We start from the raw sequence: 22919 nt of genomic DNA, 5'->3' as shown, positions 1-22919 counted from the left end.
CTGTTCGAGGCTATTTTTCCAGCTAAAGGATTATCCCATAATGCACCTGCACCCCCTTTTCCCCGGAATGACTTTTCCCGGGAACGTTCTCATCCTCGTCTTTCTTTGTGTCTTTCTTTTCTCCCCGCAGGAGAACTGCTTAAACACGGAAGTGGTGGCGCAGATCCATAAGAGGAATCCCATTCTGCGCTATAGCCCCCACCCCCTGCACTCGCCCCTGCTGCCTCTGCCCTACGGCGACATCCACCTCAGTGGTGAGTGAAGCCCTCCAGTGCGTTGGGGGGCGGGGCTACACAGAGCGGCAAATTAAGGGCAGAATCATAAACTATCCCCAGCGGTGTGATTTAGCCGTGTGAGGAGTGCAGCATGTGACTGCAGGTGCCGTAAAGGTGCTAAAGCTTCTGCTCACGGGACCGAATGGAAGCAGCTATTCTGGGTTATTACGTTCTGTTAATCGAGGAAAAACCGTATAAATGAGTTTTATTGGTCAGGTGCATCACTGGAGATTTATAAAAGGCGGGGGCTCAGCCTTTACTAAGGGGGTCCGATTAAATGAAAATGAATGAGATCACACTTTTGAAACTACATGTATTCGGGGGTAGTGGGTAGATGCCCCTTATGGGGCGTATTTGTGTGTTGGCTTCGAACTTTGTAAATAAACCCACCTGACAGAATGCTGGGCATTTTTCCTGGTCTTGTGCACCTTGAACCCCCCCCCCCTCCCATTCCCCCACCCCCCACAGTGCTAAAGGACAAGGGCTACACGGGTCTGCAGGATGAGGCCCTCAAGGTCTTCAACTCGCTGCAGCACTTGGAGGGTGTGGCCGACCCAGTGCCCATCATCCAGGGCATCCTGCAGACGGGCCAGGACCTGCGGCCGCTGCGGGACGAGCTGTACTGCCAGCTGGTGAAGCAGACCACGCGCCCCCCCCAGCCCGGCTCGGTCAGCGACCAACGCTGCTGGCAGATCCTGGCCTGCATGAGCTGCACCTTCATGCCTTCCCGCAGCATCCTGAAGTACCTCAAGTTCCACCTGAAGAGGTGAGGGCCCTCAGAAACCCCCCCGGAAGCACCCCACCCTCGGTCTGAACGGGGGCGTCCGATTGGACGAGGCGTGTTCAGAAATGCCCGCAGCGTGTCCTCAGCGCCTCGCCATATGGCTTAATGGGAATGCAGAGAGTCGGGCTCCAGTCCCATCCGTGCCGTGATCAACGTGGTGGCCAAGGGACCGTAGAAACGCTGGCGCTGTTCGCTGTACATCTGCGAAGGCAAGTGGGCGTGGCCAAGGCCACGGCCGCACGCGGGACTACAGGTTCGACCCATTCGCACGCGAGAAGGAAAGCAATTTGTTCCCAGCGTGCGGGTCTGAAGTCCAGCTCCCAGGCATCTGGCCCGGCAGCTTTGATGAACAGGTGTGACCGGCGCCGCCTGGGCCTTTGGCGCTTTCGACGGCTGGACTTGCTTTCAACAGGCCCCGCCCCCACATGTAGCCCCGCCCCCCCATCTAATATGTTGAACGGCACATCTGATTTTCTTCCATTTTTGGTCTGACGGGCCCCTTCTGGGTGGGTGGGAGATTTTCTGAAGCTTGGGGTGACGGCTGTGTTCTGAGATGAGGTGTTGATTTGGCAGCTGCATAAGGCCCACGTGTCTATTCTGTACTGACAGCTTGATAATAAGAAGCGTGGCAAGTGCCCCCCACCCCCCACCCCCGGCTGTCTCCTCGCTATGGCAGTTGGGTAAACAGAGCGTGACTCCTCCCGATGGCTGAGTGGGGGTGCTGTGGGTCTCCAACCCTCCCCCAGTCCTGGGGTCACCCCCGCAGCTTTTAGTGACCCACTGCCCTGGGATTATCTCACATCAAATGTTCCCCTTTTCAAAGTCAAACCTATGAAACTGTTTACTTTAGAGAAATAAAAAGAGAAATGAGAGGCCAAAGGGTCAGTCAATAAAAGAAGCTATTTGTTCAGGGTTCGAGGGGCCTTACTAAAGGCGGGTGAGGGGTCTTCGCCGTCATTTGCTTTTGTTTGGCTTAAGGGTGAGAAATTTTCTGATGGATCTGGTGAGAAGGTTAGTCAGCTAAACATTGCAGCCTTTTTCTGGTGCTTCTGAGCCGCTAGGCTGAGAGAGGGACTCAGAACAAGGGTCAGTTAATGAATGGGATCAGCTGGTGAATGAAGGCACTTTTCATTTAAGGGCGGGTCCAAAAAAGTAGGGGCGTGGCTATTGTCTACAGACCATGCCCACTCATCTGACCGGTGCTTCTTTCGACCCCTCGCCCAGGACCCGAGATCTCTTCCCAGGCACAGAGATGGAAAAATATGCCTCCTTCGCCCACGAGTCCCTGAAGAAGACCAGGAGCCGGGAGTTTGTGCCGTCCCAGGAAGAGATCCGCGCCGTTATCGGCCGGCAGGAGATGACCACCACGGTGTACTGCCATGGCGGGGGCTCATGCAAGATCACCATCACCTCCCACACCATTGCAGGAGAGGTGAGCCTAGCGGCCAACATGAAGTGGAAGAAAAAATGTAAATTTAAATGAAGGGGCGGGGCTAAATGCCGATTGGCTCTCTCCAGAGCGGTTGTCACCTTCCAATTCAAAACACATTATTGGCTAATGATATGCTTGGCCCTTTCGAATGAATTTTTGTCCCTCTTATGTCCCTCTCCCTTAAAGAAATTCTAGAATCATCCTTGGGTGAGCATCAGGGGGAGGAATCTGGTCAGGCTGTGTACCTGAGTCTTTAACATTTCATTACAGAAATTCTGTGGCCCGGCTGTGATTAAGATCACGGTTTAGCCTCGTTCTGTGCAGCCTCTGCCTACTCCCCGCTATCTCACACAAGCGTGTCGCCCCTAATCAGATTGTCAGTGGAACGGTCTCGCCACACGCGTGACAGATGGAGAGGTGGCTTTGCGGGGCGCCGCACGCGTGAACCGGCACACGGTCAGGCGTGATTAACTCTGCCGTCCGTTTGGGGAGTGGAGGAGGCGGCATTTGTCTCGCTGTTAGTGGCGGGGTGACTGCTGGCAGCCGGCGAGCCCCTGCGTGCGCAGGGACAGGAGACGCAGCGCGAGGAGCTACATTTTACTTGCATGGATATAGGAGAAATGAAGCAGTAATGCAGGGAGGGGATTTCGATATTCTGCGCTGGGATTCAAATCGATTCCACATTTTATACAATCCCATAGCGTATCAGCCATTGTAGCTTGGAGGCGGTCGTGCGTAGCCAGATATTCTGGGCCGCGTGACAAAATTTCACCTTGGATCCCCCCACCCAATTCCACATATCATTTTATGTATTGTAGGGCTCCTGTAAAGTGCATGACCCTCCTGAATCTGCCTTTGATAGCCGAAATTCCTAGAGTAAAAAATGCCCATCCTTGTTAACAAGCAGAATTATTCCTTTGGATAAAATGGTCAGTTATGTCATTTTGAAGAGGTACAGAACAATGATGCACTTTTTACGTCCGGTCGGATGCATCCACGATGTTCACACGTGTGACTCTACGGCGCCGCCCTACAGGTGGTGGAGAAGCTGATGCGTGGGTTGGCCATGGAGGACAGCCGCAACATGTTTGCCCTATTCGAACACAACGACATGGTGGACAAGGCCATCGAGAGCCGTTCTGTCGTAGCTGACGTCCTGGCCAAGTTTGAGAAGTGAGTTTCTCACTGGCTGTGCACCTCAGAACACAAGGACAATTTACAGCTGCATCAAGTTTTATAATTATACCTACAGCTTCTTTTTACTTCAGGAAATAGCTGGAAATGATAGCATGTGAGATTACACCATACCATATATTACACTAATCACACTATAGTTTTCTTATTCGTATTTGTTGATGAGTGTGTTCCCACGAGTCTGTGTGTGTTCACACGTGTCTCTTCACGAAGCTTCTCCGCCCCTTGCAGACTCTCCGCCAGTCCTGAGGAACACAACACGGGCTGGAAGTTCTACTTCAAGCTCTACTGCTTCCTGGACACCCACAGCGTGCCGAAGGACAGCGTGGAGTTCGCGTTCATGTTCGAGCAGGTGAATATGCTCAGGGCGGGTGGATGTGTTGCCGTTTAACCCGACACCGCATCCTGACAAGAGTTACAGGATGGCGCCGCTGCAGAAAAACGGAGGGGTGCGGCTCAGTGCCCGTGATCAGAAGGTCGCCGGTTCGAATCCCATGGCCAGCACACTGATTCTGTAGTTGGGCCTTCGCTGAATTCCCTCCCTCCCGGAACTCTATACGCTGGCTGACCCAGCACTGGTTTGATTTGAACCCATGCCTTCCTGTAAGATAGTTAGATATATTTCTATTGTAATTCTACTCTATATTCTAAAAATGGGTGTGGCCACAATATGTGTAAGTGTCTTGATTTACATAAAAGACCACTGGAGTATTGCGGCAGCCGGCACAGAGCCCCATCCCGACCCCATAAAACATGTTCAGGATGACTCGTAACACAGCTCATTAGGAGAGCTCCAGGAAACGCCAAAGCAGTAATGAAGGTCAACCCTAACCCAGTGGGAACCCCATAATGGACCTAAAACACGGAACGGTTAGCAGATGGGTTATTGGAAACTCTGCGCTTTTAAACGTCAGAATAGCAGCTCCTCACACAGGAGCGGCTCCTGCTGGTGGAGGATCACGCCGCCTCCCTGAAGCCACACCGTGACCTCGAGCTTTTCGCCAAGAACACATCGTCCCGCGGTTTGTCAGGCGCCCCGCGGGGAATATAAATAGCAGCCCTGATTGGCGGATCCGTCCTCCGTGCCCAGGATGCGGTCGGTCCCAGGGCACCACGGCGTGCTAACGACGCTGCACCATCGCTGTCGTGCTTTGCGCTGGGCCCCTTACACTTCCTGAGGGGTGAGACGTCACCTTTCCAGAGTGTTGATTACAGGAATTTCTCTGAAGTGATTTTAAAAACTTTAGATTAGTTTTCAGATGGTTGAGGGTGAACTTCTGGAATTAGCTGTGAACGAAGCGGTGATAAACCATAGGTATTATCCCACAGAGCTGCCGCCCTCACCTGTGCCGTTGCCGTGGCAATAGTTTCAGAGCATTGATAATGGTGTGTTGATTTTTTTGCTGGGCTGAAGCTAAAATGACTGCTAGTGTGTTTTAGCCCCAGTGCATTCTGGGTGCTAACTCTGCTAATGCTGCGGTCACCCGTTTCCAAGGGACAGGTGTGTGTGGCTTAGGGTTAATTGGTAAATTTGACCCTGGCTGTCATTTTGCCTGCTGGTTAGGGGGTTCACCCTTGATGTGCTTTTTGTCAGATCGTCAGTTATCAACACAGGGGCATTCAGAACCTCAACGGGGGGGGGGGGTACTTTCAATCATTCGGGCTAAAGGGGCGGCTGCTCAGATATCCTGGCCCCACTTTCACACATGCCTGCTGGCCACCAACTAGCAGATTCAACTGAATAACAATTAATTTAGACCATGTGATCAATTCCATCCCAAGCAAATTATACCTTTAAGGGTCCCCCTCCCCTCCTTCTGCATATTTTGGCCCTCGGGGAAAACTAGCCCCCGGCTTAATGGATGTTCCTGTCCCATCAGGCCCACGAGGCGGTGATCCGAGGCCAGTACCCGGCCCCCGAAGAGACCCTGCAGTTCTTGGCCGCCCTGCGCCTCCAGTACCTCCTGGGAGACTTCAGTGCTCAGGCGTCGGTACCGGAGATGGGCCAGCTGTACCCCATGGGCCGGCTCCGGGCCCGGATCCACCAGTCAGCCCGTGCCTTCGGCCCGACAGGCGCCGAGCGGGCGGAGAAGAAGCGCTCCAGCTTCCTGGAGGGCACCCTCCGGCGTAGCTTCCGCGGGCCTTCCGTCAACCGGCAGAGGTTGGAGGAGGAGAGCGTCCTGGAGGCCTGGGTGAGGGAGGAGATCGCCGCTGCCCGCACCAGCCTGCTGGACAAGTGGAAGAGGCTGCGCTCCATGACGCAGGAGCAGGCCATGGTGAAGTACATGGCGCTGGTCAGGGAGTGGCCTGGCTACGGCTCCACCCTCTTCAGCGTGGAGGTGAGGAGAGCTTCTCATTCCAAGATTCACTTCCCTCCCTCTCATCTCTCTAAATAAAGTTCCAGCCGTTTGACCTGTGAACCCGTCAATGTGATTCAGCTGTATTTACCAGAGAATCATCGCAGTTAGGTTCCCCTCCCCTGCTGTAACATGATCCATGGAGAGCCGGTGCGGGTTTTTGGGATGGCCTCTCAATCAGCCAATAGCAGCAACCCCCCTGGACTGGAGTTGAGAACCAGTTTTATTATTGGCTGACTGGAAGGTCATCCCAAAAACCTGGACCCACACCGGCCTCCATGGATCAGGTTACTCGCCCCTGGGGATCAAAACTCTGTTCAAAATTCTACATTCTCTAAATTCTAAATGCTCTAAATTCCTAAGTGTTCTAAATTCTTAATCTGCATTCTGAATGAGCTGAAGAGCTCTGCCAAATTGATGCCACTTAAACGGAATGAATCTCTAAAATGTAGACTCCATTTCAGTAAGAGGGAACGCGGAACAAAAAAACCTTTATGGGGTAGTGGCTGCCCTTTTTGTCAAAACTGTAACATGCTCAGTGCTGCTAGACTGTCGGTTTGCCGCTGAAATCGCAACACGCCAGCAGAGCAGTTAATATGAAATTACCTTTTAGTTGATTCTTTTGTTGTAGCAGTTTGCTACTGTAGCTAGCTATTGTTTTCTCTTAAAAGTATAAAATCAGTGAAATAACAAGATGGGTTGAATGTGACCTAACCTAAAATTGTAATGATCAGATTTGTTTTGTATTGTTGGAATTTTGAGAAATAGCATTGAACTAATGAACCACTTAAAAACAGGACTAACAATTAGCAATTCTTGTGCGGTATCTGCACTGAAGAAGGAACATTTCTGTACACACCGTCCCCATACAGGGAACATCACACCCAAAAGCATGTTTTACATTTTGCAAAACGCATCTGTAGCCTGTCTGAGACAGCTGGCCCTTTCTTCCTTCTGCCTTGTCATCGTTGCATGACTTTAATCGCCGTCAGATGAGCCCTCCACAAGACAAGTGTGTTTAAATTTAAACGTGCGAAGGAGCGTGGCGCACGATGAGTGTGTGATGTCATAATGACTCTGCCCCGCCCCCCCCTGCAGTCGCGGGACAGCACCTTCCCCCAGGAGCTGTGGTTGGGCGTCAGCGCCGAAGCCGTGTCCGTGTACAAACGCGGCGAGCCGCAGTCGCTGGAGGTCTTCCCCTATGAGCAGATCCTCTCCTTTGGCGCCCCGCAATCCAACACCTACAAGATCACCGTGGAGGGCCGGGAGCTGCTGTTCGACACCAGCCTGGTATGTGCCCCACCCAGCCAAAACGTTTTTTTTTTTTTTTATAAATTGAGAAGTTGGCAAGGTGATGCGCCCACACGTGATGTCATCTTAAAGCCCGACGTGTCCTCTTTAAGTGACAAAGGAACTTAAAAGGAAGGCATGTATAGAATCAGAGATATGAGCAAAAACATAATGTCCTCTACAGGGGACAAACATGAATCGCTGCATCTGAGGAGAATGAAACTGTATTCTGTTTCGAAGCCTTTAACTTTCATCCTGCAGTCGTTAATATATTAAATCGTCCATCAAGGGCTTTCGCTCCTGGGTTTTGCAACCTTCTCCACGTAGCAGAGATTTGCAGTCACAGAGGTGAATCTGCTGCAGTTTTAGCAAGAAGGGGGGGCATTCGGTGAAGTTCACTTGCGTGTGGAAACGGCAGCCAGGAGGCCTGTGACCTCACACTCGCCTATTTCAGGTGGTGGACATCGCCAAGCTCATGAAGGCCTACATCAGCATGATCGTGAAGAAGCGCTACAGCACCTCGCACTCGGCCAGCAGCCGGGGGAGCCAGTGCAGCAGCCGCTGACCCCCCCCCCCCCGACACGCATCGGCGACGCCCAACCAGCTGCGGAGTCAACGCAGCTCCACCTCATCAGTCTTCTCCGGTGCCTTCTCTGACCCTGCTGCCCCGAACGTTCCCGTTGATCGGCCGTTCCGGTTTGACGGAAGCCGGCTCTGCCAGCTGGCTACGGACGACGCCGAGCAGAGGAAGACGACGCCGAGCAGAGGAAGACGCGAAAGCCTTCAGTATTTATTCAGCTGCTGCCGTCAGTGTATTCAGAGCGTGGACACGTGGAGCGGGAAGCTAAGGTCAGCGAAGAAGTTCTGAAAAAAAAGCCTTATAACCAGCCAATCTCACTATCCCTGCCTTGCTGCATGAGGGACACTGAAAACGCAAAATTATAACGTATTTACTTTACTTATTCGGGTGGTGAGTCCAAACAGGCCACCAAGGTCACTGTTACGTTACAGTAGTGCCTTACTTAAGAAGCAGAACCAAGCTGCCTTTGTTCAGTTGAGCTCAAGGACCTGAGGATGCTTAAACCAAGGCTGCCCCCCTCCCAATCCCCTGCTACGGGCCAGTAGGGTGTTAGTTCTCGCTGTCCCAAAGGGCCGCTGGCGGCCTTTCACATCCTCACCCGGAATCGGACCAAATCAAACCCAACCAAACCACCGATCGTACTCGTGCCTTTCTGCAAGATAGTCACACTTGGACTTGTTTTCAAGTATGATAATGTGCAATGTTTTATATAACCACAGGGCTGTACATTTTTTAGACAGGAGATTATAAGCTTCTCTTGCTGGATTATTACGCAAAAAAAAAAAAATATTTTGCAGAACTCAAATGCTTTTTTTAAAAAAAAAATATCTCTTGGTCGATGAAAAAGCTTGCAGAAGTAGAGGAAGCAGCATTGGCCCTGAGATGTATATCTCTACTGTTTCTTTACCATTTGTATTAGATGTGTTATGCACTTGTTACTCTAACAAGCCATTAAAGATATATTTATCTGCTAGCGTGTTCGATCCTTTCTTGACAGGCCAATTTGTTAGCGAACACACGCCGCGTGAGCGAGCTGCCACTTGGAAGAGACTCTTTGATGAAGCGGAATCACTCCCCATTCCGGTCGCTGGTCTTTGCAGAACCAAGTCTCCTTCCTCTGTCAAGTGAGACACCTTCGATTTATCATTTGGCTCAAAATACATCCATCCACATCTTACGTAACCTCTTCGGCAAGGTCGCAGTGATTTAAGGTCCAGTTTTAATATACGTTTGAGTTCCCTGAGGGGTCTGTTGTTGTTCATCTATTCCACCACTCATCACATCGAGGGTCCAGGCTATTCTTAGTGCCATTATAAACAGCTCTGTGGAGAAATTTCATCGCTTCGCTTTTGTGGAAGTCGCTGCATGGCCTGTTTCCACATCAACGGCTGTCGCCAGTCTTTTTCACGCTGCTTGCCGTCAGGTGCGGGCACTGCCACTCCTTGACCTGCATCTGCCCACCCCCCCCAGGCACCCGTCTGCGGCCCCACCTGTGGCGGGGGTTTGCCGTCAGACCGGGCAGTGAGCCTACTGCCCGCAATCTGCATTCACACTCCAGCAGTGATGTACTGCAAACATTTCTGCGTTTTATTTCCCCTCCTTTCATAATATGAATCAAGAGACGCACAGGCGTGGGGGAGGAATTTTCCAGAAGAATGAATCCTGACACTTAAATTACAGAGGGCAACTTTTTACAGCCTCACTCCACACAGAATGCCACCCACACTCCCAGAATCCCTCTGCAGGCCCTCTATGCTAACGCTAATGCTGCTTCCCCCCCCCACCCCGTTTATTATTAATGGCATCACAAAATGTATGAATCAAAGGAACAGTCTGCCAAAAACGCCCATATGAGGAGCACCAGCATCAGAAGCACTTCGCTTTAATGGTGGGGGGGCTTGGAAATGTAGCTGTCAGGGAGATTCAGGTCAGCAGATCGGCAGCGGAGCGGGTCGTTTTAAGGACAGGTGTTTGTCTCGAGGAAGAAAAAAAAACATGACTTTCAAATTTACCGTCCCGCCCAGTTTGCCCGTCGCCCAGAGTCAGCAGAGAGGTGTTCATAATTTTTTTTTATTCTGACAAAGGCAGACATACAGAAAATACAAACCCTGCTCACATCCCCCATCCCCAATCCCCCCTCCCCCGTTTAGCCTGCCAAGTCCATCCGCACTCACACGGCGCACGGGTCACCCCCCCGCTGTCACTCACTCTTTGTAATGACCGTTGTCATCGCATATCTGGAGCAGAGTGATTTTGGGACCTGGCTGGCGGGTCCCTGTTCTGTTAAATCCGATCACCACACCTGAACTAATTACCGACATCAATTATGGCACACTCCTCAGGGAACCCCCCACCACCAAAGCCCAAACTGTACGGAACGACTTTGCCGAAAATGTGAATTACGAAAAAAAGGAGTGAGCTTCATTGGGTCTCAGCTCAATACCTGCCCCTTCCAGGCCTTTTCCTGTCTAGAGAATCACCCGTAAGCAGTTACCCGCACAGAGTTGTGGAGATCTGAACCACGCCTACCACAGGGGAGCCCCCGTCGATGGTTCCGGGGGGGGGCGAGACGACATGCCATGTCGGGAATGCGAAGGGCGTCATCCTGTTACGGGCGCCATGGCGACGTCAGTCTCCGGTTTCCCCTCGAGTCGCTGGCCTCCGGCCCCCATGGACCTCGCCTCATTAACACTAAAATCAAGGCACCTGTTCAGCGCCGGACAGGGGAGTGGGATCCTCGCCGCCGCGTTTGCAGGCTCTGAATGACACGTTTAATCTCAATGAATGATTAACCGCTTGCCGACTCGTGGGTAGGACCTATTAAAACCCACCCCCCTTCCTGAGCCGGTCGGCGTGTGGGCGTCTAGCCCATGGCGCTCATTTCCAAGGAAGCAGCGATTCGGAGGGAATAGAATTAGCCTCCCTGTCACAAAGAATCCAATTAGGGCTGTTACACGCTGCAGCCAGCAACCCTGAAGCATGGGCATCTAAATGTCCGGTATGTGAACAGAACAGACACATCAGGCTATCTCCTAACTTTAGGGGAAGAAAAGAGACACCCTCCCTGGGGGGTTATAAATAAAGGCTGAAAGATACTGCTGACTTAGCCATGGCTGAATGGGGCTGGAATGGTTTCCATGGCAAACCGCAGGGGAGGTTAGGTGACATGGTACCTACTGCACCGGCGGACAGGAGGGGGAGTCTGTACATCACCGACACGCCGCTCAATCACAGGCCAGCCGACTCCGGCACGAGTCAAGCTGCTGCTTACATCAATTCCCATTCAATCACCACTGGGAAGGGTTTCTACCCAAACAAAATCGTTTACCGTACGTTCGCCTGCAAGACCAAAGAGCATCACCATAAAACCCCATTGTCCTCTTCGCTGGACACCCATTGTTTTGATTGGACATCGCCTGGATCGTACTTCCTCTACGCTGAGGGGTCAGGGGTTGGGGCCCCGGTGAAGGGAGGGGCCCCATCACAGTGAAAAAGAAGAGGCCGTCCCTGCGGATGGGGCTACACAGACGTCACGCGGATAACCACCTCGCCGGCGTCAGCCTCAGAGTCCTGCGGGCCTGCCAGACCCGCGCAGAGCCATAAGACGGCGCGTGAACAGCGGGAGGGCCGGGCGGCCAGCTGGGTGGGGTGTAGGGCCGAGCCGGGCTGCAAGGCGGCCAAGGGAAGCCAGAGGGTCCTGCCAGAACCCGGGTCCACGCCGCCGCTGCCGCCGCCGCTGCTCTCCTCCACGTCCGCCTCCTTATCGTAGTTCTGCACGTCCCAGTGAAGGTTCACCGCCCGCCAACGCTTGAACACCTTGTGCACCGCTGCCCCCTCATGGACAATCAGACCTGCGGCACGATGGCGATGCAATGATTCAATTCACTTCGTACAGAATCTAGCATGTTGTCTCCTTACAAATGAAGCTCCCTACTCAGTTCACTCAGAGGCTGGGAGGGGGTGCTGGAGATCCCGCAGACAAGGGGACTCAAACTTAATTCCAAAAAGACTTACAGACCCTCAGCTACATCAAATGCTGTTTTTTACTCCCTCCAAATGACTAATTACTATGTAAATGTTGCAGTGATGTCTCACATATATTCATCATGTCTCATTTGGCTGCTACTTGATGCCTTGTTTGTAGTAAAATGGGTTTAAAGTGTGATGGGAGACCATGGGTGGGATTACCGTGTGCTGTCAATTGCCAGTGTAACCAATGAAAAGCAAAAGGAAGAGAGTTAAACCAATCAGTGATTGACAGTCCCTGATAACCCCACCTACTACAGGGTCTCCCATCAGTAGGTGTGTGTCGAGGTAACAAGACCCATCCATCCATTTTCCAAACCGCTTATCCTACTGGGTCGCAGGGGGTCCGGAGCCTATCCCGGAAGCAATGGGCACGAGGCAGGGAACAACCCAGGATGGGGGGCCAGCCCATCGCAAGGCACACTCACACATCATTTACGCACACATTCACACCTACGGGCAATTTAGCAACTGTAACAAGACCATTCATGCCCAAATTTGGGAATACTGGTCCCCCCAAAAGGGCCGCTCACCAATGCAAACGAGGTCCATGAAACCGTACATGCCATAGCAGATCTGGAAGAGCACATCTCGGCGCTGCCACACAGCGTTGGGGCTGAAGGCTGACCACAGCAACCAGGTGACACTGGACACCAGGAAGAGGGAACCCAGGAAGACGGCGATGATCTGCACCTTCTCCACCAAGGTGATGGTGATAGCCTGCCACTGGGGAAAGGGTAGAGGCAATGGTCAGTGTGGAAATGCACAGAAAACAAGGCGTATACAGGAAACGCAGAGTAAACACGAAATAGCAAACAGAAAGTGTACAGGTTTTACACAGGGAACACAGAGTAAACAGGAAGTATACAGGTAACACACAGGAAACACACAGGTAACACAGATGTAAGGAACAGGCAGCAAATAGGAAGAGTACAGTTAACACAGAAAAAAAACAATTTCAAACAGGCAGTGTACAGGAAACACAAGGGTAGAGAACACGAAGTATACAGGTAATATACAGGTAACACAGATGTACGGAACAGGTAGCAAACAGGAAGGGTACAGGTAACACAGGAAACAAAGTTGGCAAACAGGAAGGGTACAGGTAACACAGGTAGCACAAAGATGGCAAACAGGAAGGGTACAGGTAACACAGGTAGCACAAAGATGGCAAACAGGAAGGGTACAGGTAACACAAGTAGCACAAAGATGGCAAACAGGAAGGGTACAGGTAACACAGGTAGCACAAAGATGGTAAACAAAGTGTGCAGGTAACACAGAAGAAAAACAAAGATAGCAAACATAATGTGTAGAGATAACACACTGGAAACACACAGGTAACACCGATGTAAGGAACAGGTAGCCAACAGGAAAGGTATGGCTACAGAAAAAATAACGATTTCAAACAGGAAATGTACAGGTAGCACAGGAAACACAAAGATGGAAAACACGACGTATACAGGTGATACACAGGTAACACAAAGGTAAGGAACAGGTAGCAAGCAGGAAAGGTACAGGTAACAGGAAACACAAAGACGGCAAACAGGAAGTGTAGAGGTAACACAGGAAACACAAAGATGGCAAACAGAGTGCAGGTAATACAGAGGAAAAACAAAGATAGCAAACATGATGTGTGCAGGTAACACACTGGAAACATAAAGGTAGCAAATAGAAAATGTGCATGTAACACAAAGAAAACACAAAGCTTGCAAACAGGAAGTGTATAGGTAACAGGAAACACAAAGATGGCAAACAGGAAGTGTACAGATAGGAAACATACATGTAACACAGAGGAAACACAAAGATAGCAAACAGGAAGTGTACAGGTAACACAAAGGAAACACAAACTTAGCATATAGGGAACATACAGGTAACAAAGGAAAGGAATAGATGGCAAACAGGAACTATATACGTAACACACAGGAAACACAAATATAGCACACAGGAAGTGTTCTGGTAACACAGGTAACAGAGCAAAGGCACAGGTAACAGGCAAGTTACAAGTAACACAAAGGAAAGGCGTGCAGAAGAACTAGCTGCTAGACAATGAGGAAAACATTCAGGCAACATTCAGACAACATTTGGGTAATGTGCAAGTCGTTTCAGTCTGGCTGTAATCCTGTGAGTCTATACAGACAGCAGTTCTTTGTGTATTAAAGCACAGGGATCATATTAGCTTTGACTGAAACTCTCACGCTGAGATAAACTCCTCTTTGGATCACGAGTGAAGGAGAGTCTCACTGGCATGTCTGTGAAACCATCCCTGCAGTCAAACTGCTCGACCGACCGCCCCCACCATCCCCCTCCCTCCCTATTCACCCACAAGAAACAGAGCACAAACACCGGATTTATCCGAATCCCTTCCCAAGCTCGGGGTATTTCAGAATGACTCAGCCCGGGGAGACTTCGTCTTTGTCTCTGTGCGTGGGATCAGGGAGAGGAATGGGCGGCACGAGCAAATGCCGTGGGCCATCCGTGAAAACAGCCCACCTCTTCCTGGGGGGGACTGAGGCCGTCTCAGAAGGCACCTGTCTGAAAATCATTTTTAATTGACGAGAGGCAGGTCGTCTCTCCGCTGCTTCAGCCCTAAGCTTTTCCGTCTTCCTTTTGTCACACTTTCATTTCTTCTATGGGAAGCACACATGGGAAGCCCATAACAGATACAGAACCATCCTCGCCATGCTGCTGTATGTCTGCCAGTTGTGTTGCCAGTAAGTGCTGCGCAAACTGCCCATTTGATTTCAATCGCATGACGTCGATAGCAGAGATGCGATAGCTGTGTTTGTATCAGTCTGATGTTTTCCTGGAGGGCAACAGTGAGTCAGATGATCCTCCAGTCCTCTCTCTCCCGCTTACTCAATTAACTCCGTCATCATGATACGGCTTAAATGCCAGCCAGCATCCCCTGGACCCTCTCGGAAGAGTCCGACCGGCCTCTCAGTTCTTTTTCCCTCCTTCCCCGAGAGTTTCACAAGTCGCCTTCACGCTTTTCAAGACGTTAACTGGGGGCGACAGTGCGTCTCACTTTGCGGGATGGTAGCGACGGACAGGGAGGTATACAGCCTCACTCACATGAACTCCCTCAGTCAGTATTGCTTAGCGAAATTCTCAGCTTTAACCTGGTTTATCTATCCGACTGTTTGTATTATCCTAACGACCCACTTGGGAATTCCCAACACCACCCAGCACCTCGTCATGCCTGATGCTAAAACTCTTGCTTAAGGTTGTGGTGGGTGTGGCCTGTGAGTGGGTGTGGCCACATAGTGGGTGTGCCTAGAGAGTGGGCGTGGCATTCGAGTGGACATGGTCTCACCTGCCAGGGCTTCTTCATCTTGATGGCAACAACATGGAACCGGTAGCAGCAGAGCTCACAGGTCCAGGAGCCCCGTTCGCTGATCCATTTCAGGAGGCACTGCTGGTGGGTGTGGCGGACCGACCCGTCACATCGACACGGGTTCAGCAGCTGCCCCTGTTGGGGAGGGGGGGCGGAGGAGTGCAACACCGGTGATCAGGAGGTCACCGCTCACAAGGTCGGCCCGCAGGCCAAACGACTGCCCTCGGTTTGAACTGGAACCGACGCGGTCGCTAACACCTTGAACCTCGCCGGCTTTATGGAAGATGATGATCTTCTAAATCTGTGCTTACAGTCCAAATAATCTCCCTAACAGCAGGAGATGGCCGTCCAGCCAAAGCAGAGGTAATACGGACCAAACAGCAAACCACATTTTCAAGCATCATTCCCTGTAAAAGAGGAGCTTTTAACGTGCAGTAAAAGCCACAAAGGACAGGCTCCTGTACATTTCCGTTATGCATATCCCACTTTGCACAGTCATCGCTAATAAGACACTCAGGAACAGTGCATAGGCCCAAGGACACACACATCGTTTTTTTATCGACTGCTACATCCCGGCTTAAGGCAGTAACAAAAGAGGAGGATGCACATTTAACTTAGGAAGCTCAAGGATTTATTAAAGAAACGTAACCGAAGCAAAACTAAAAAATGGTCAAAAACAAATACTAATGCCAAACTGTCAGCTGGAACTAATCAGTAGGATCAGTAGTATGAGATGCGCGGTTGGATGAATGAGAAATTAGGTGGTGGTGCAAAGCAAAACATTGTGCAACAAACAAACACCAGCCTCGCTGTCTCCCCCAAGCCTGACAGATTTTAAAAGGCTGACCCGGGTGAGGCCCTCGTTCCAGGTAACGAGCTGGGGGAAGCCAAATTAAAGAGACGAGCCACTGGATCGTCACACGACCTTGAAGAGAATATTATGCCCAGAATTCATAAATATAGCCTGGCACTTTTCCCTGTCAAAACAGACCTGCCACACTTTCCGTAAGTGCCATTTTTTTCTGTAATAAACTCTGCAGAACAGCAACAATCCCGCAAACGCCGAGCTCTCTGTAGCAGGCGTACAGTAATCCATCGGCTGGCTGATCTGCTCTTATTTGTGTTTCATGCACAGCGTCTCCAACAGCGATGGATAGGCTTTCCGCCTGCGGGATCCGACGCGGCTCACCCGGCATTACCAAATTACCCGCGGTATCCGGGTGGCCCCATTTCTCAACGTGTCATGATCCCTCACGGATTCGCCGCGGTCCCCCTGCCCTGCCGCTAATGAGACCGGGGGGCTAATAAATCAGCAGCTTCTTGTCATCGGGGCGGGGGGGGGGGTGACTCACCATACATCATCGCAGACACGGTACTCAAAGGTTTGCTCTGTTCAAAATACCACTCAGATGCAGTTTGTATGACTGAACATTCTGCATTTTATTCCTCAAAAAAAGTGAAATACCTGCGTCAAATTTTTGTTCGGTTTTCTATACAATAATGCACCACATATAGCAAAAAAATGTATGTGTATAACAGGAAACTTTATAGCCATCACTGAATCTGTGTCTCAAACTAATGAATAAAGAGACGGGAAATCTCCAGAGTGATAACGCAAAATTCATTTAAAAACCTCCCGCATTTCATTTCTATGGGACGCTAGAGAAAATGTACGTGAAAATGGTCCAGCCATTTGGCGCATGGGAACAATATAGCAGTAACAGAAGTGTCCATCCAAACGTTTATCTGCAATCAGATGGCACTAATGGGCAGATACAGCAAATAAGTTTATATGAGCTAAAATGCGAGGTGAATAAAACCAGATAATTTAGGTAGCAGGTTCAGGTACTGTAGCATTCCGCATAAAATACTCCCCCCATGATGAATGAAGGATAATGGAATAAATGCAAGCCACAGATGGCCCCCAGTGAAAGGCAAAATAATACTGGGGGCAGTCAGACACCCCCGGTTCCATTAGTAAACTCGTCTGATGGAGCAAACAGTTAATCTCGCTGACTTAGAGAGAGCAGCATGGCTTTAAGATGTTCCGGGGAGTTTACACCGTGTTTCAGTGTTTTCAGACATTAATAATTCAGGCCTATTTCGGAGGGAAATGACAAAGCAAACAGTCGACTAATAAGAGCGGATCCCTCGTCTGCCATCGGAAGAACGGCGGCGACTTCCTACACTAAAAGGAGACGCGTGGAAATGAGATGCATAACAGATATGTCCCAGTATAAAAAAAAGCAGAGTTGACAGTCCCTGCTTCAAGATGTCCTTAAGCTCAGGTTACGTACGAACTCTGTGTCACGTGTCTCTCAGAGAGTCTCTGCTCCGGCCCAAAATCAGCGCTTAACCCCGCCGCCAGAGAAAGGCCGTGCGAGATGCCGATGTCAGACCCAAGTTAAGCAGGGGAGCTCGAACCTGGCAGCCTAATGTCACAGGATGTAGGGGGAGTGTATCAGATTCCACCAAGGCCTCAGAAAACGCCGCCAGGCATTAGCAGCAGGAAACAGAGAGAGAGCGTAACTGGAATTGATGAGCAACAGGCCTGTTAATGACTGAACATCCATTACTCCCAGTTGAGCACTCAGAAATGCGAAATGTCTTCTTTTTAAAACAAGCCCCACCCCCTGCAGCCCCTGAGCCACATGGGTTCGGTTGACATTTCCACCCGGTGGGGGGGGGGGGCGAATCTGCATCCTACTCGCGTTGCCCATCAGTGCGCTAAGCTACACCCCCCTCCTCGCTGTGCGGGGCGGCCAACCCGCGGTGAGGCGCAGAGAGCACGCCGGCTGCTCGCGGGAGCTGAAATATCAGGTAATTCAGCGAGCGCGCTGCGTGCAGCAGGGGTTTATGGGACATCTCTTCAAGCAGAATGAACAATGAGTGCTGGGGGCCTGGAGGTGTGCACAGGGGGGGGTGTTCTGGGAATATACCAGTTACTCTGCAGTGTATTTATCACATGAGCTGAATGGAGGACGAACTGTCACACTTCCTTCAGCTTCCTTCACCTCGAAATCTGGCATTTTGTATGAACGGAGGACAGAACCACGGGTCTTAGTCGCAGACAGCGAGCTCTGCATGATCTCTGCTCTCCAGAGTGGCAAACGTTACGGCACAAGTTGGAGCCAGACACAGCAGAGACGAACACATCACATGCCCCCCCTTCACCAGCTTCCAGTGCCCTCGGCACAGACGCCTCTCCTCCCCACTTATTGGACGTTAAAAAGGTCCGGTTCCCGATTATGCATCTGAGCCGATTATGGCAGGCACATCCACGGCACGCCGTCAGACGGCAGGATGCAGATCTGCTTGTAATTCCCAGAATAAGCGAAGAAGCTGCTGGCAGCAAAGGCTGAATCTGCAGGAATCCTGCTCCGAAACCATCTGCCAGCAAGTCTAAGCGATGCACCCCCCCTCTCTGTATCTAATCTGGACCTTGTGTGTTTCTCATTATGCGTACTTGACCGTACTTGTGTTCTCGCTTACCCGTTTTACATCATCTTCCATCGCCAAAGACCAGTTCCAATACTAAGAACAGAAGTGCAGAGGACGGTAAGAACCCCCCCATGATTCATTGCACCCCAAGCTCATTCCTGGTTTGCAAGACCGGTCTTGTCAAGACAACAAGTATTATCTTTCTGTCCTTGGTTTAAGAAACACCTCTCCAGTTTTAGGTCCACCTTGATATCACTCTACTGCTTGCAGGGCATGTCTCGGACAAAGCCCGTCACCCTACAGCACAGTCCTCGTCTGCCCCCCCCCTCGTCCCACTCTCACCCAAGCCCAGGCACGTCTACATTCGAATCATACATCAACAAGCCTGCAGCCTTGACCCACAACATGCATTCTGCCGCAACAAAGGCTGACTTGCTGCCCCAACAGATGGCCAAGAGTAGCCTAGAGAAGCTCACTCCTCCTCTCCAAAGATCCAACACTTGACCTATGAACAATTACCACACTCACAGGAGAATCATCTAATTAGCCCAGAGGATTTCTACAGTCAAACTTTTAATACTACATGACATAGGCTTCAGTAATGCCCGTCTATTATTGTATTGCAAAAACAGTTCAGGTATCCCGCGACGGACTGGCGTCCTGATCAGGAGGTACCTCAGCTTTCTGCGGCTTGGGATGGGGTCCAGGCCTACCCCGTAACCCTGAGCTACATCAGCAGTTAGATGATGGATGGACAGACAGATAAATGGCAAGGTCTGGATGGAAACTGTGCTGAACAAGTATCTGCTGTTTTTTTTTATGGCGTGGCAGCAGTAGGTCGCTAATTCTGTGCAGGACAAACGCCCCATTTAAAAACACTCCATTAGAAACACAGGAGTCCCTGCGTTTGTGTATAACAGTACACTGATCAAATGGAAAATGCTACTGAACGAAACTGCAGGACTGATCGCAGCCACACTTCTCTTAAAATGTTCCTCTGGGATGAGTTTTGTATGTCAGAGGCAAAATCCACAAAACTGCTGTGGGCAACATAGAGGGGAAAAGTTTAAAAAGTTAAATTGTCTTCGTAATGTCATTTCATTGCGTGGTATGATACAGACAACGTACAATAATACAAACAAGACCAGGACACTAAGCTCACCGTGTACCGATTATACATTCTTTCTGTGAATAAACTAGGCAGATCGATCTTGTAATAAAACCTCGTAAAGTCAGACGACTGTGGTGTTTATATGTAGACTGTACTAACTATTTCACACATTCTAACGAAAATGTAATGCGGGTGGCTAGCTGGGTAAAGATCTTACCACCCTGCGAAATATATAAGCGGCTGGTATTACATTTTATTACTGTTTAATAATGATCTTCGCACCCCAGATGGGGAGATGGCTGTTAGGCGCTGACCCCGGTGCTGAAACACGCCGATCGCACACATGCATCCTCCCTGAATTCCCGCGTATCGTCGCCAGTTGCGACAAACTGAGATCCCTTACGCTACCTGTTCGGCTCCCTGGAAGCAAATCCGACAGCTGGGAGTCGGTATGCAGGTTTCGCTGCTGCAGTCCGATTGCAACGTCCCAGCCTTCCCGGGACTCTGTCCCGAAAGGTCCTCGCTGGGCAAACAGCATGCTTCGCCATCTGGGTCGGTGAGGCATCCACTGTGTCCTTCTTCAGGGTTAACATCCACATGCTCGCTGTCCTCCCCATCCCCATGGGTTATCCCCGCGTCGCGATGTCCTTCCAAATCGCTTGGATCGCGCTCTGCGCCGGAGTGGATTATTGCAGCGCCTCCCTGTGGTTCGCCCTCCGTGCCCCTGCAAACTGGACCCACCTCAGCCTCTCGGCTCATATTAAATGAATAAAACGCAAGGCAAAAAAAAAACAAAATGCAAAAAAAGAGAACAGACAACGTGCCTGATCTAGAAAGAAGGCATGGATGTATTCCCCAAACAATCGACGACGTGGAGACGGATGGAGCAATGCGCTCAAATCTAACAAATGACGCTACAGTTTGGCAAAGTTGGAGGAAAAGCGTCTCTCCCATGTGTAGTCGGTTTTGCGGTTTGTAGGCAGCGGTCTCGACCGGTTCATATCCGAGCAGACCGCCAGCCACGGCGAACTGAGCAGGAGAAACCGACGCCGCTCCGAGCGAGAGTCTCCTCACCTGGGTCGCGTTTCCTTGGAAACAGAGAATTTAATAAACGCAAGATAAACTTTGGCGGCGCGGGCGCGCGAGCCTGTCACGCGGGGGGATGCGCCGAGGTGCGTTGGCATGAGCAGGGGTGGTGGCAGCTGCGCGAGCCGGGACGATCGCACGCCGGCCTCGCCGTCAGTGAATGCTGCACAGGCCATGCGGGAGTCCGGCGGAGGGGGGACGAGCGCGGCGCTGCGCGGCGATCCGGCCGCTCCTCTTCTCGCTCGCCTTGCGGTGCTTCAGCGGTCCTGCAGCTGACCTACTAACACATAAGTGGTTTCGGTAAGTCTGGCTCAGCGGGGACGGCGCGATGTGAACGATGCATCTTACTGCACTTCATACGACAAGATGACGTATAAAAATCGTCATTCGAAACTTTGTGTAATTATAGTCTAAGTAAACCTCAGAACGTCCACTTGTTAAGACTAAAACGCGTTCAATATCTTGACATTAGACACCAATAAACCCGATTTTAATTATGCGTATTATTTATTAATTCCATTAAACAATACCCAGAATACAAAGCTTTTTATTTATTTTTTTGCTCCGCCATTCTGCCTTCCTGCGTTGGCATTAATACTAAAATTCCTGGTCCGCGGAGAAACCTTTCATCATTGCCCTCCAACATGATGGATTGGTCTTTTTCTTGATTAAATTCTCAGCAGAACTCCACATCTCCTCATGGTGAGCCATAGCTGGGAGAGTGGGGTGGGGGGGGGGGGTGGGGGGGGCGGCAGAGAAAAAAAAGCCACAGGCGCTGGGCACCACAAGGGCCTCTTAAGTCCTCGGTGGAACGCAGCCATTTCCTGCCATAATCAGGATAGAACACTTACCAACTGTCAGATGACATCATATTGTTCCTGCCTTATTACTCCAGACCTCCCTTGTAGCTGCACCTACTGCTTTCCCTTTTTGTGTCCGACTGCACGCCATCCTCTCAGTCGGTAAAACTAGGCGAAGAGGCTCAATCTGTCCCCATAAACCAGGAGCCCGTGGTCCCCGAGCCGGTGTAATTCCTAAACCAATCGTAAACTCTGATTGGTCGTCTTGACATAAAGGGGTGTGGCCGAAAACGGGGCGGGGTCGTGCCTCTCAGGTTATCCTACACGATATGGGTTTATTACACAAAGCCATTGTTATGCGCACCATTTTCTTCAAGTATGCAACGTGCGATTATTTTATATTTTGTAGTTTTTCTAAATATAATATAGTGGCCCTCCTTAAGTTTCCTCTTGCTTATCCTTAATCAGGGTTAAGGGGGAATGCATGTATCGTCACATTGTTCGTCTCATGTATTTAGGGTAACTAGGTCTCCTTTTGATAAGCCACAAAGTGCTGCTTGTCTGGACGACATAGGCGGCCCCCCCTCGCTCCCATTCAGAGGAAGTGCACTACCTATACGGCTCAGCAGTAGTAATGTCCGCTAATGCAACAAAGTAAATTACAACTCACGTCCAATCATTACCTACAAGAGCAATCGATACCTGAACAATCCCGTGTTATTACGGAGGGGGGGGGGGGGGTGGTTACGAAAAGAATACGGCGGTCTTCTCCAGCCGTTTGAGATGGCGTGAAATGATGCGCGTAATGAGGCTTCTGATGGCGCTCGGTAATTAACGTAGGCAGCTCTACTCGCTATAATAATGCGCTTTTTTGGTACTTCGGCACCCCGTTCGCACCTTTAATAAGCAGAAGCCTTGAACTCGTATCTTCAGTATCGAGCAACTGTGTAATTGCAAGAACATTACTAACCCATCATCGGATCTGCAAAAAAACAATATATATATATATATATATATATATATATATATATATAAAACACCTAATCCTGCTACATATCACGCTTTAGGTAGGCCCATAGAACTATATTTAAACCTAATGAGATGTATAGTCTACCTCGTTACAGACCTATGTTCCTGGCCTATTTTCACAGCAAGACCGCTTAATGTTAAAACACCCAATGCACTTTTAGACGGGATTATAAAATGGCA

At 50.5% G+C, this 22919-nt stretch overlaps 2 protein-coding genes across 5 annotated transcripts in view; one reads left to right on the top strand and one right to left on the bottom strand.

Annotated features, from left to right (window-relative positions):
• The window catches only part of myo10 (myosin X), a 93362-nt gene extending 84477 nt beyond the window's left edge, over window positions 1-8885 (top strand). For both annotated transcript variants that reach the window (XM_049011494.1, XM_049011495.1), the window contains 8 exons: window positions 131-254; window positions 744-1041; window positions 2284-2491; window positions 3528-3664; window positions 3917-4037; window positions 5566-6024; window positions 7141-7332; window positions 7787-8885. In XM_049011494.1, the coding sequence (XP_048867451.1) occupies window positions 131-254; window positions 744-1041; window positions 2284-2491; window positions 3528-3664; window positions 3917-4037; window positions 5566-6024; window positions 7141-7332; window positions 7787-7897 (1650 nt within the window). In that variant the 3' untranslated portion in view covers window positions 7898-8885. The remainder of the gene's footprint in view (window positions 1-130; window positions 255-743; window positions 1042-2283; window positions 2492-3527; window positions 3665-3916; window positions 4038-5565; window positions 6025-7140; window positions 7333-7786) is intronic.
• A 1177-nt stretch (window positions 8886-10062) lies between these two features.
• On the bottom strand, window positions 10063-21936 carry marchf11 (membrane-associated ring finger (C3HC4) 11). 3 transcript variants are annotated; one of them, XM_049011700.1, is made up of 5 exons: window positions 21762-21936; window positions 20233-21190; window positions 15252-15407; window positions 12472-12664; window positions 10063-11763 (listed from the first exon to the last, which is right to left on the bottom strand). In XM_049011700.1, exons 2-5 carry the CDS (start codon window positions 20776-20778, stop codon window positions 11432-11434), a joined length of 1227 nt encoding a protein of 408 aa, XP_048867657.1. In that variant the 5' UTR covers window positions 20779-21190; window positions 21762-21936; the 3' UTR covers window positions 10063-11431. The 3 variants fall into 3 exon arrangements, with proteins under 3 accessions (XP_048867657.1, XP_048867656.1, XP_048867658.1); XM_049011699.1 differs by lacking the exon at window positions 21762-21936 and having other exon boundaries at window positions 20233-21617; XM_049011701.1 differs by lacking the exons at window positions 20233-21190; window positions 21762-21936 and having other exon boundaries at window positions 15252-16703.
• Between the last annotated feature and the right edge of the window lie 983 nt (window positions 21937-22919).

This window comes from Brienomyrus brachyistius, chromosome 4 (genome assembly GCF_023856365.1).
Source record: "Brienomyrus brachyistius isolate T26 chromosome 4, BBRACH_0.4, whole genome shotgun sequence".
NCBI lineage: Eukaryota > Metazoa > Chordata > Actinopteri > Osteoglossiformes > Mormyridae > Brienomyrus > Brienomyrus brachyistius.
The sequence above is the reverse complement of the archived record's forward strand: the minus strand, read 5'-3'. Positions and strand labels throughout refer to the sequence as shown.

Bases quoted from the DNA above. Each gene is read 5' to 3' on its own strand.
- marchf11 (XM_049011700.1), bottom strand. From the start codon at position 20,778: ATGGGAGAGACGCTTTTCCTCCAACTTTGCCAAACTGTAGCGTCATTT. The intron at 12,665-15,251 runs GTGAGACCATGT...CCCTTTCCCCAG, and splicing joins AGATGAAGAAGCCCTGGCAG to TGGCAGGCTATCACCATCAC. The intron at 11,764-12,471 runs GTGAGCGGCCCT...ATCGTGCCGCAG, and splicing joins CATGGACCTCGTTTGCATTG to GTCTGATTGTCCATGAGGGG.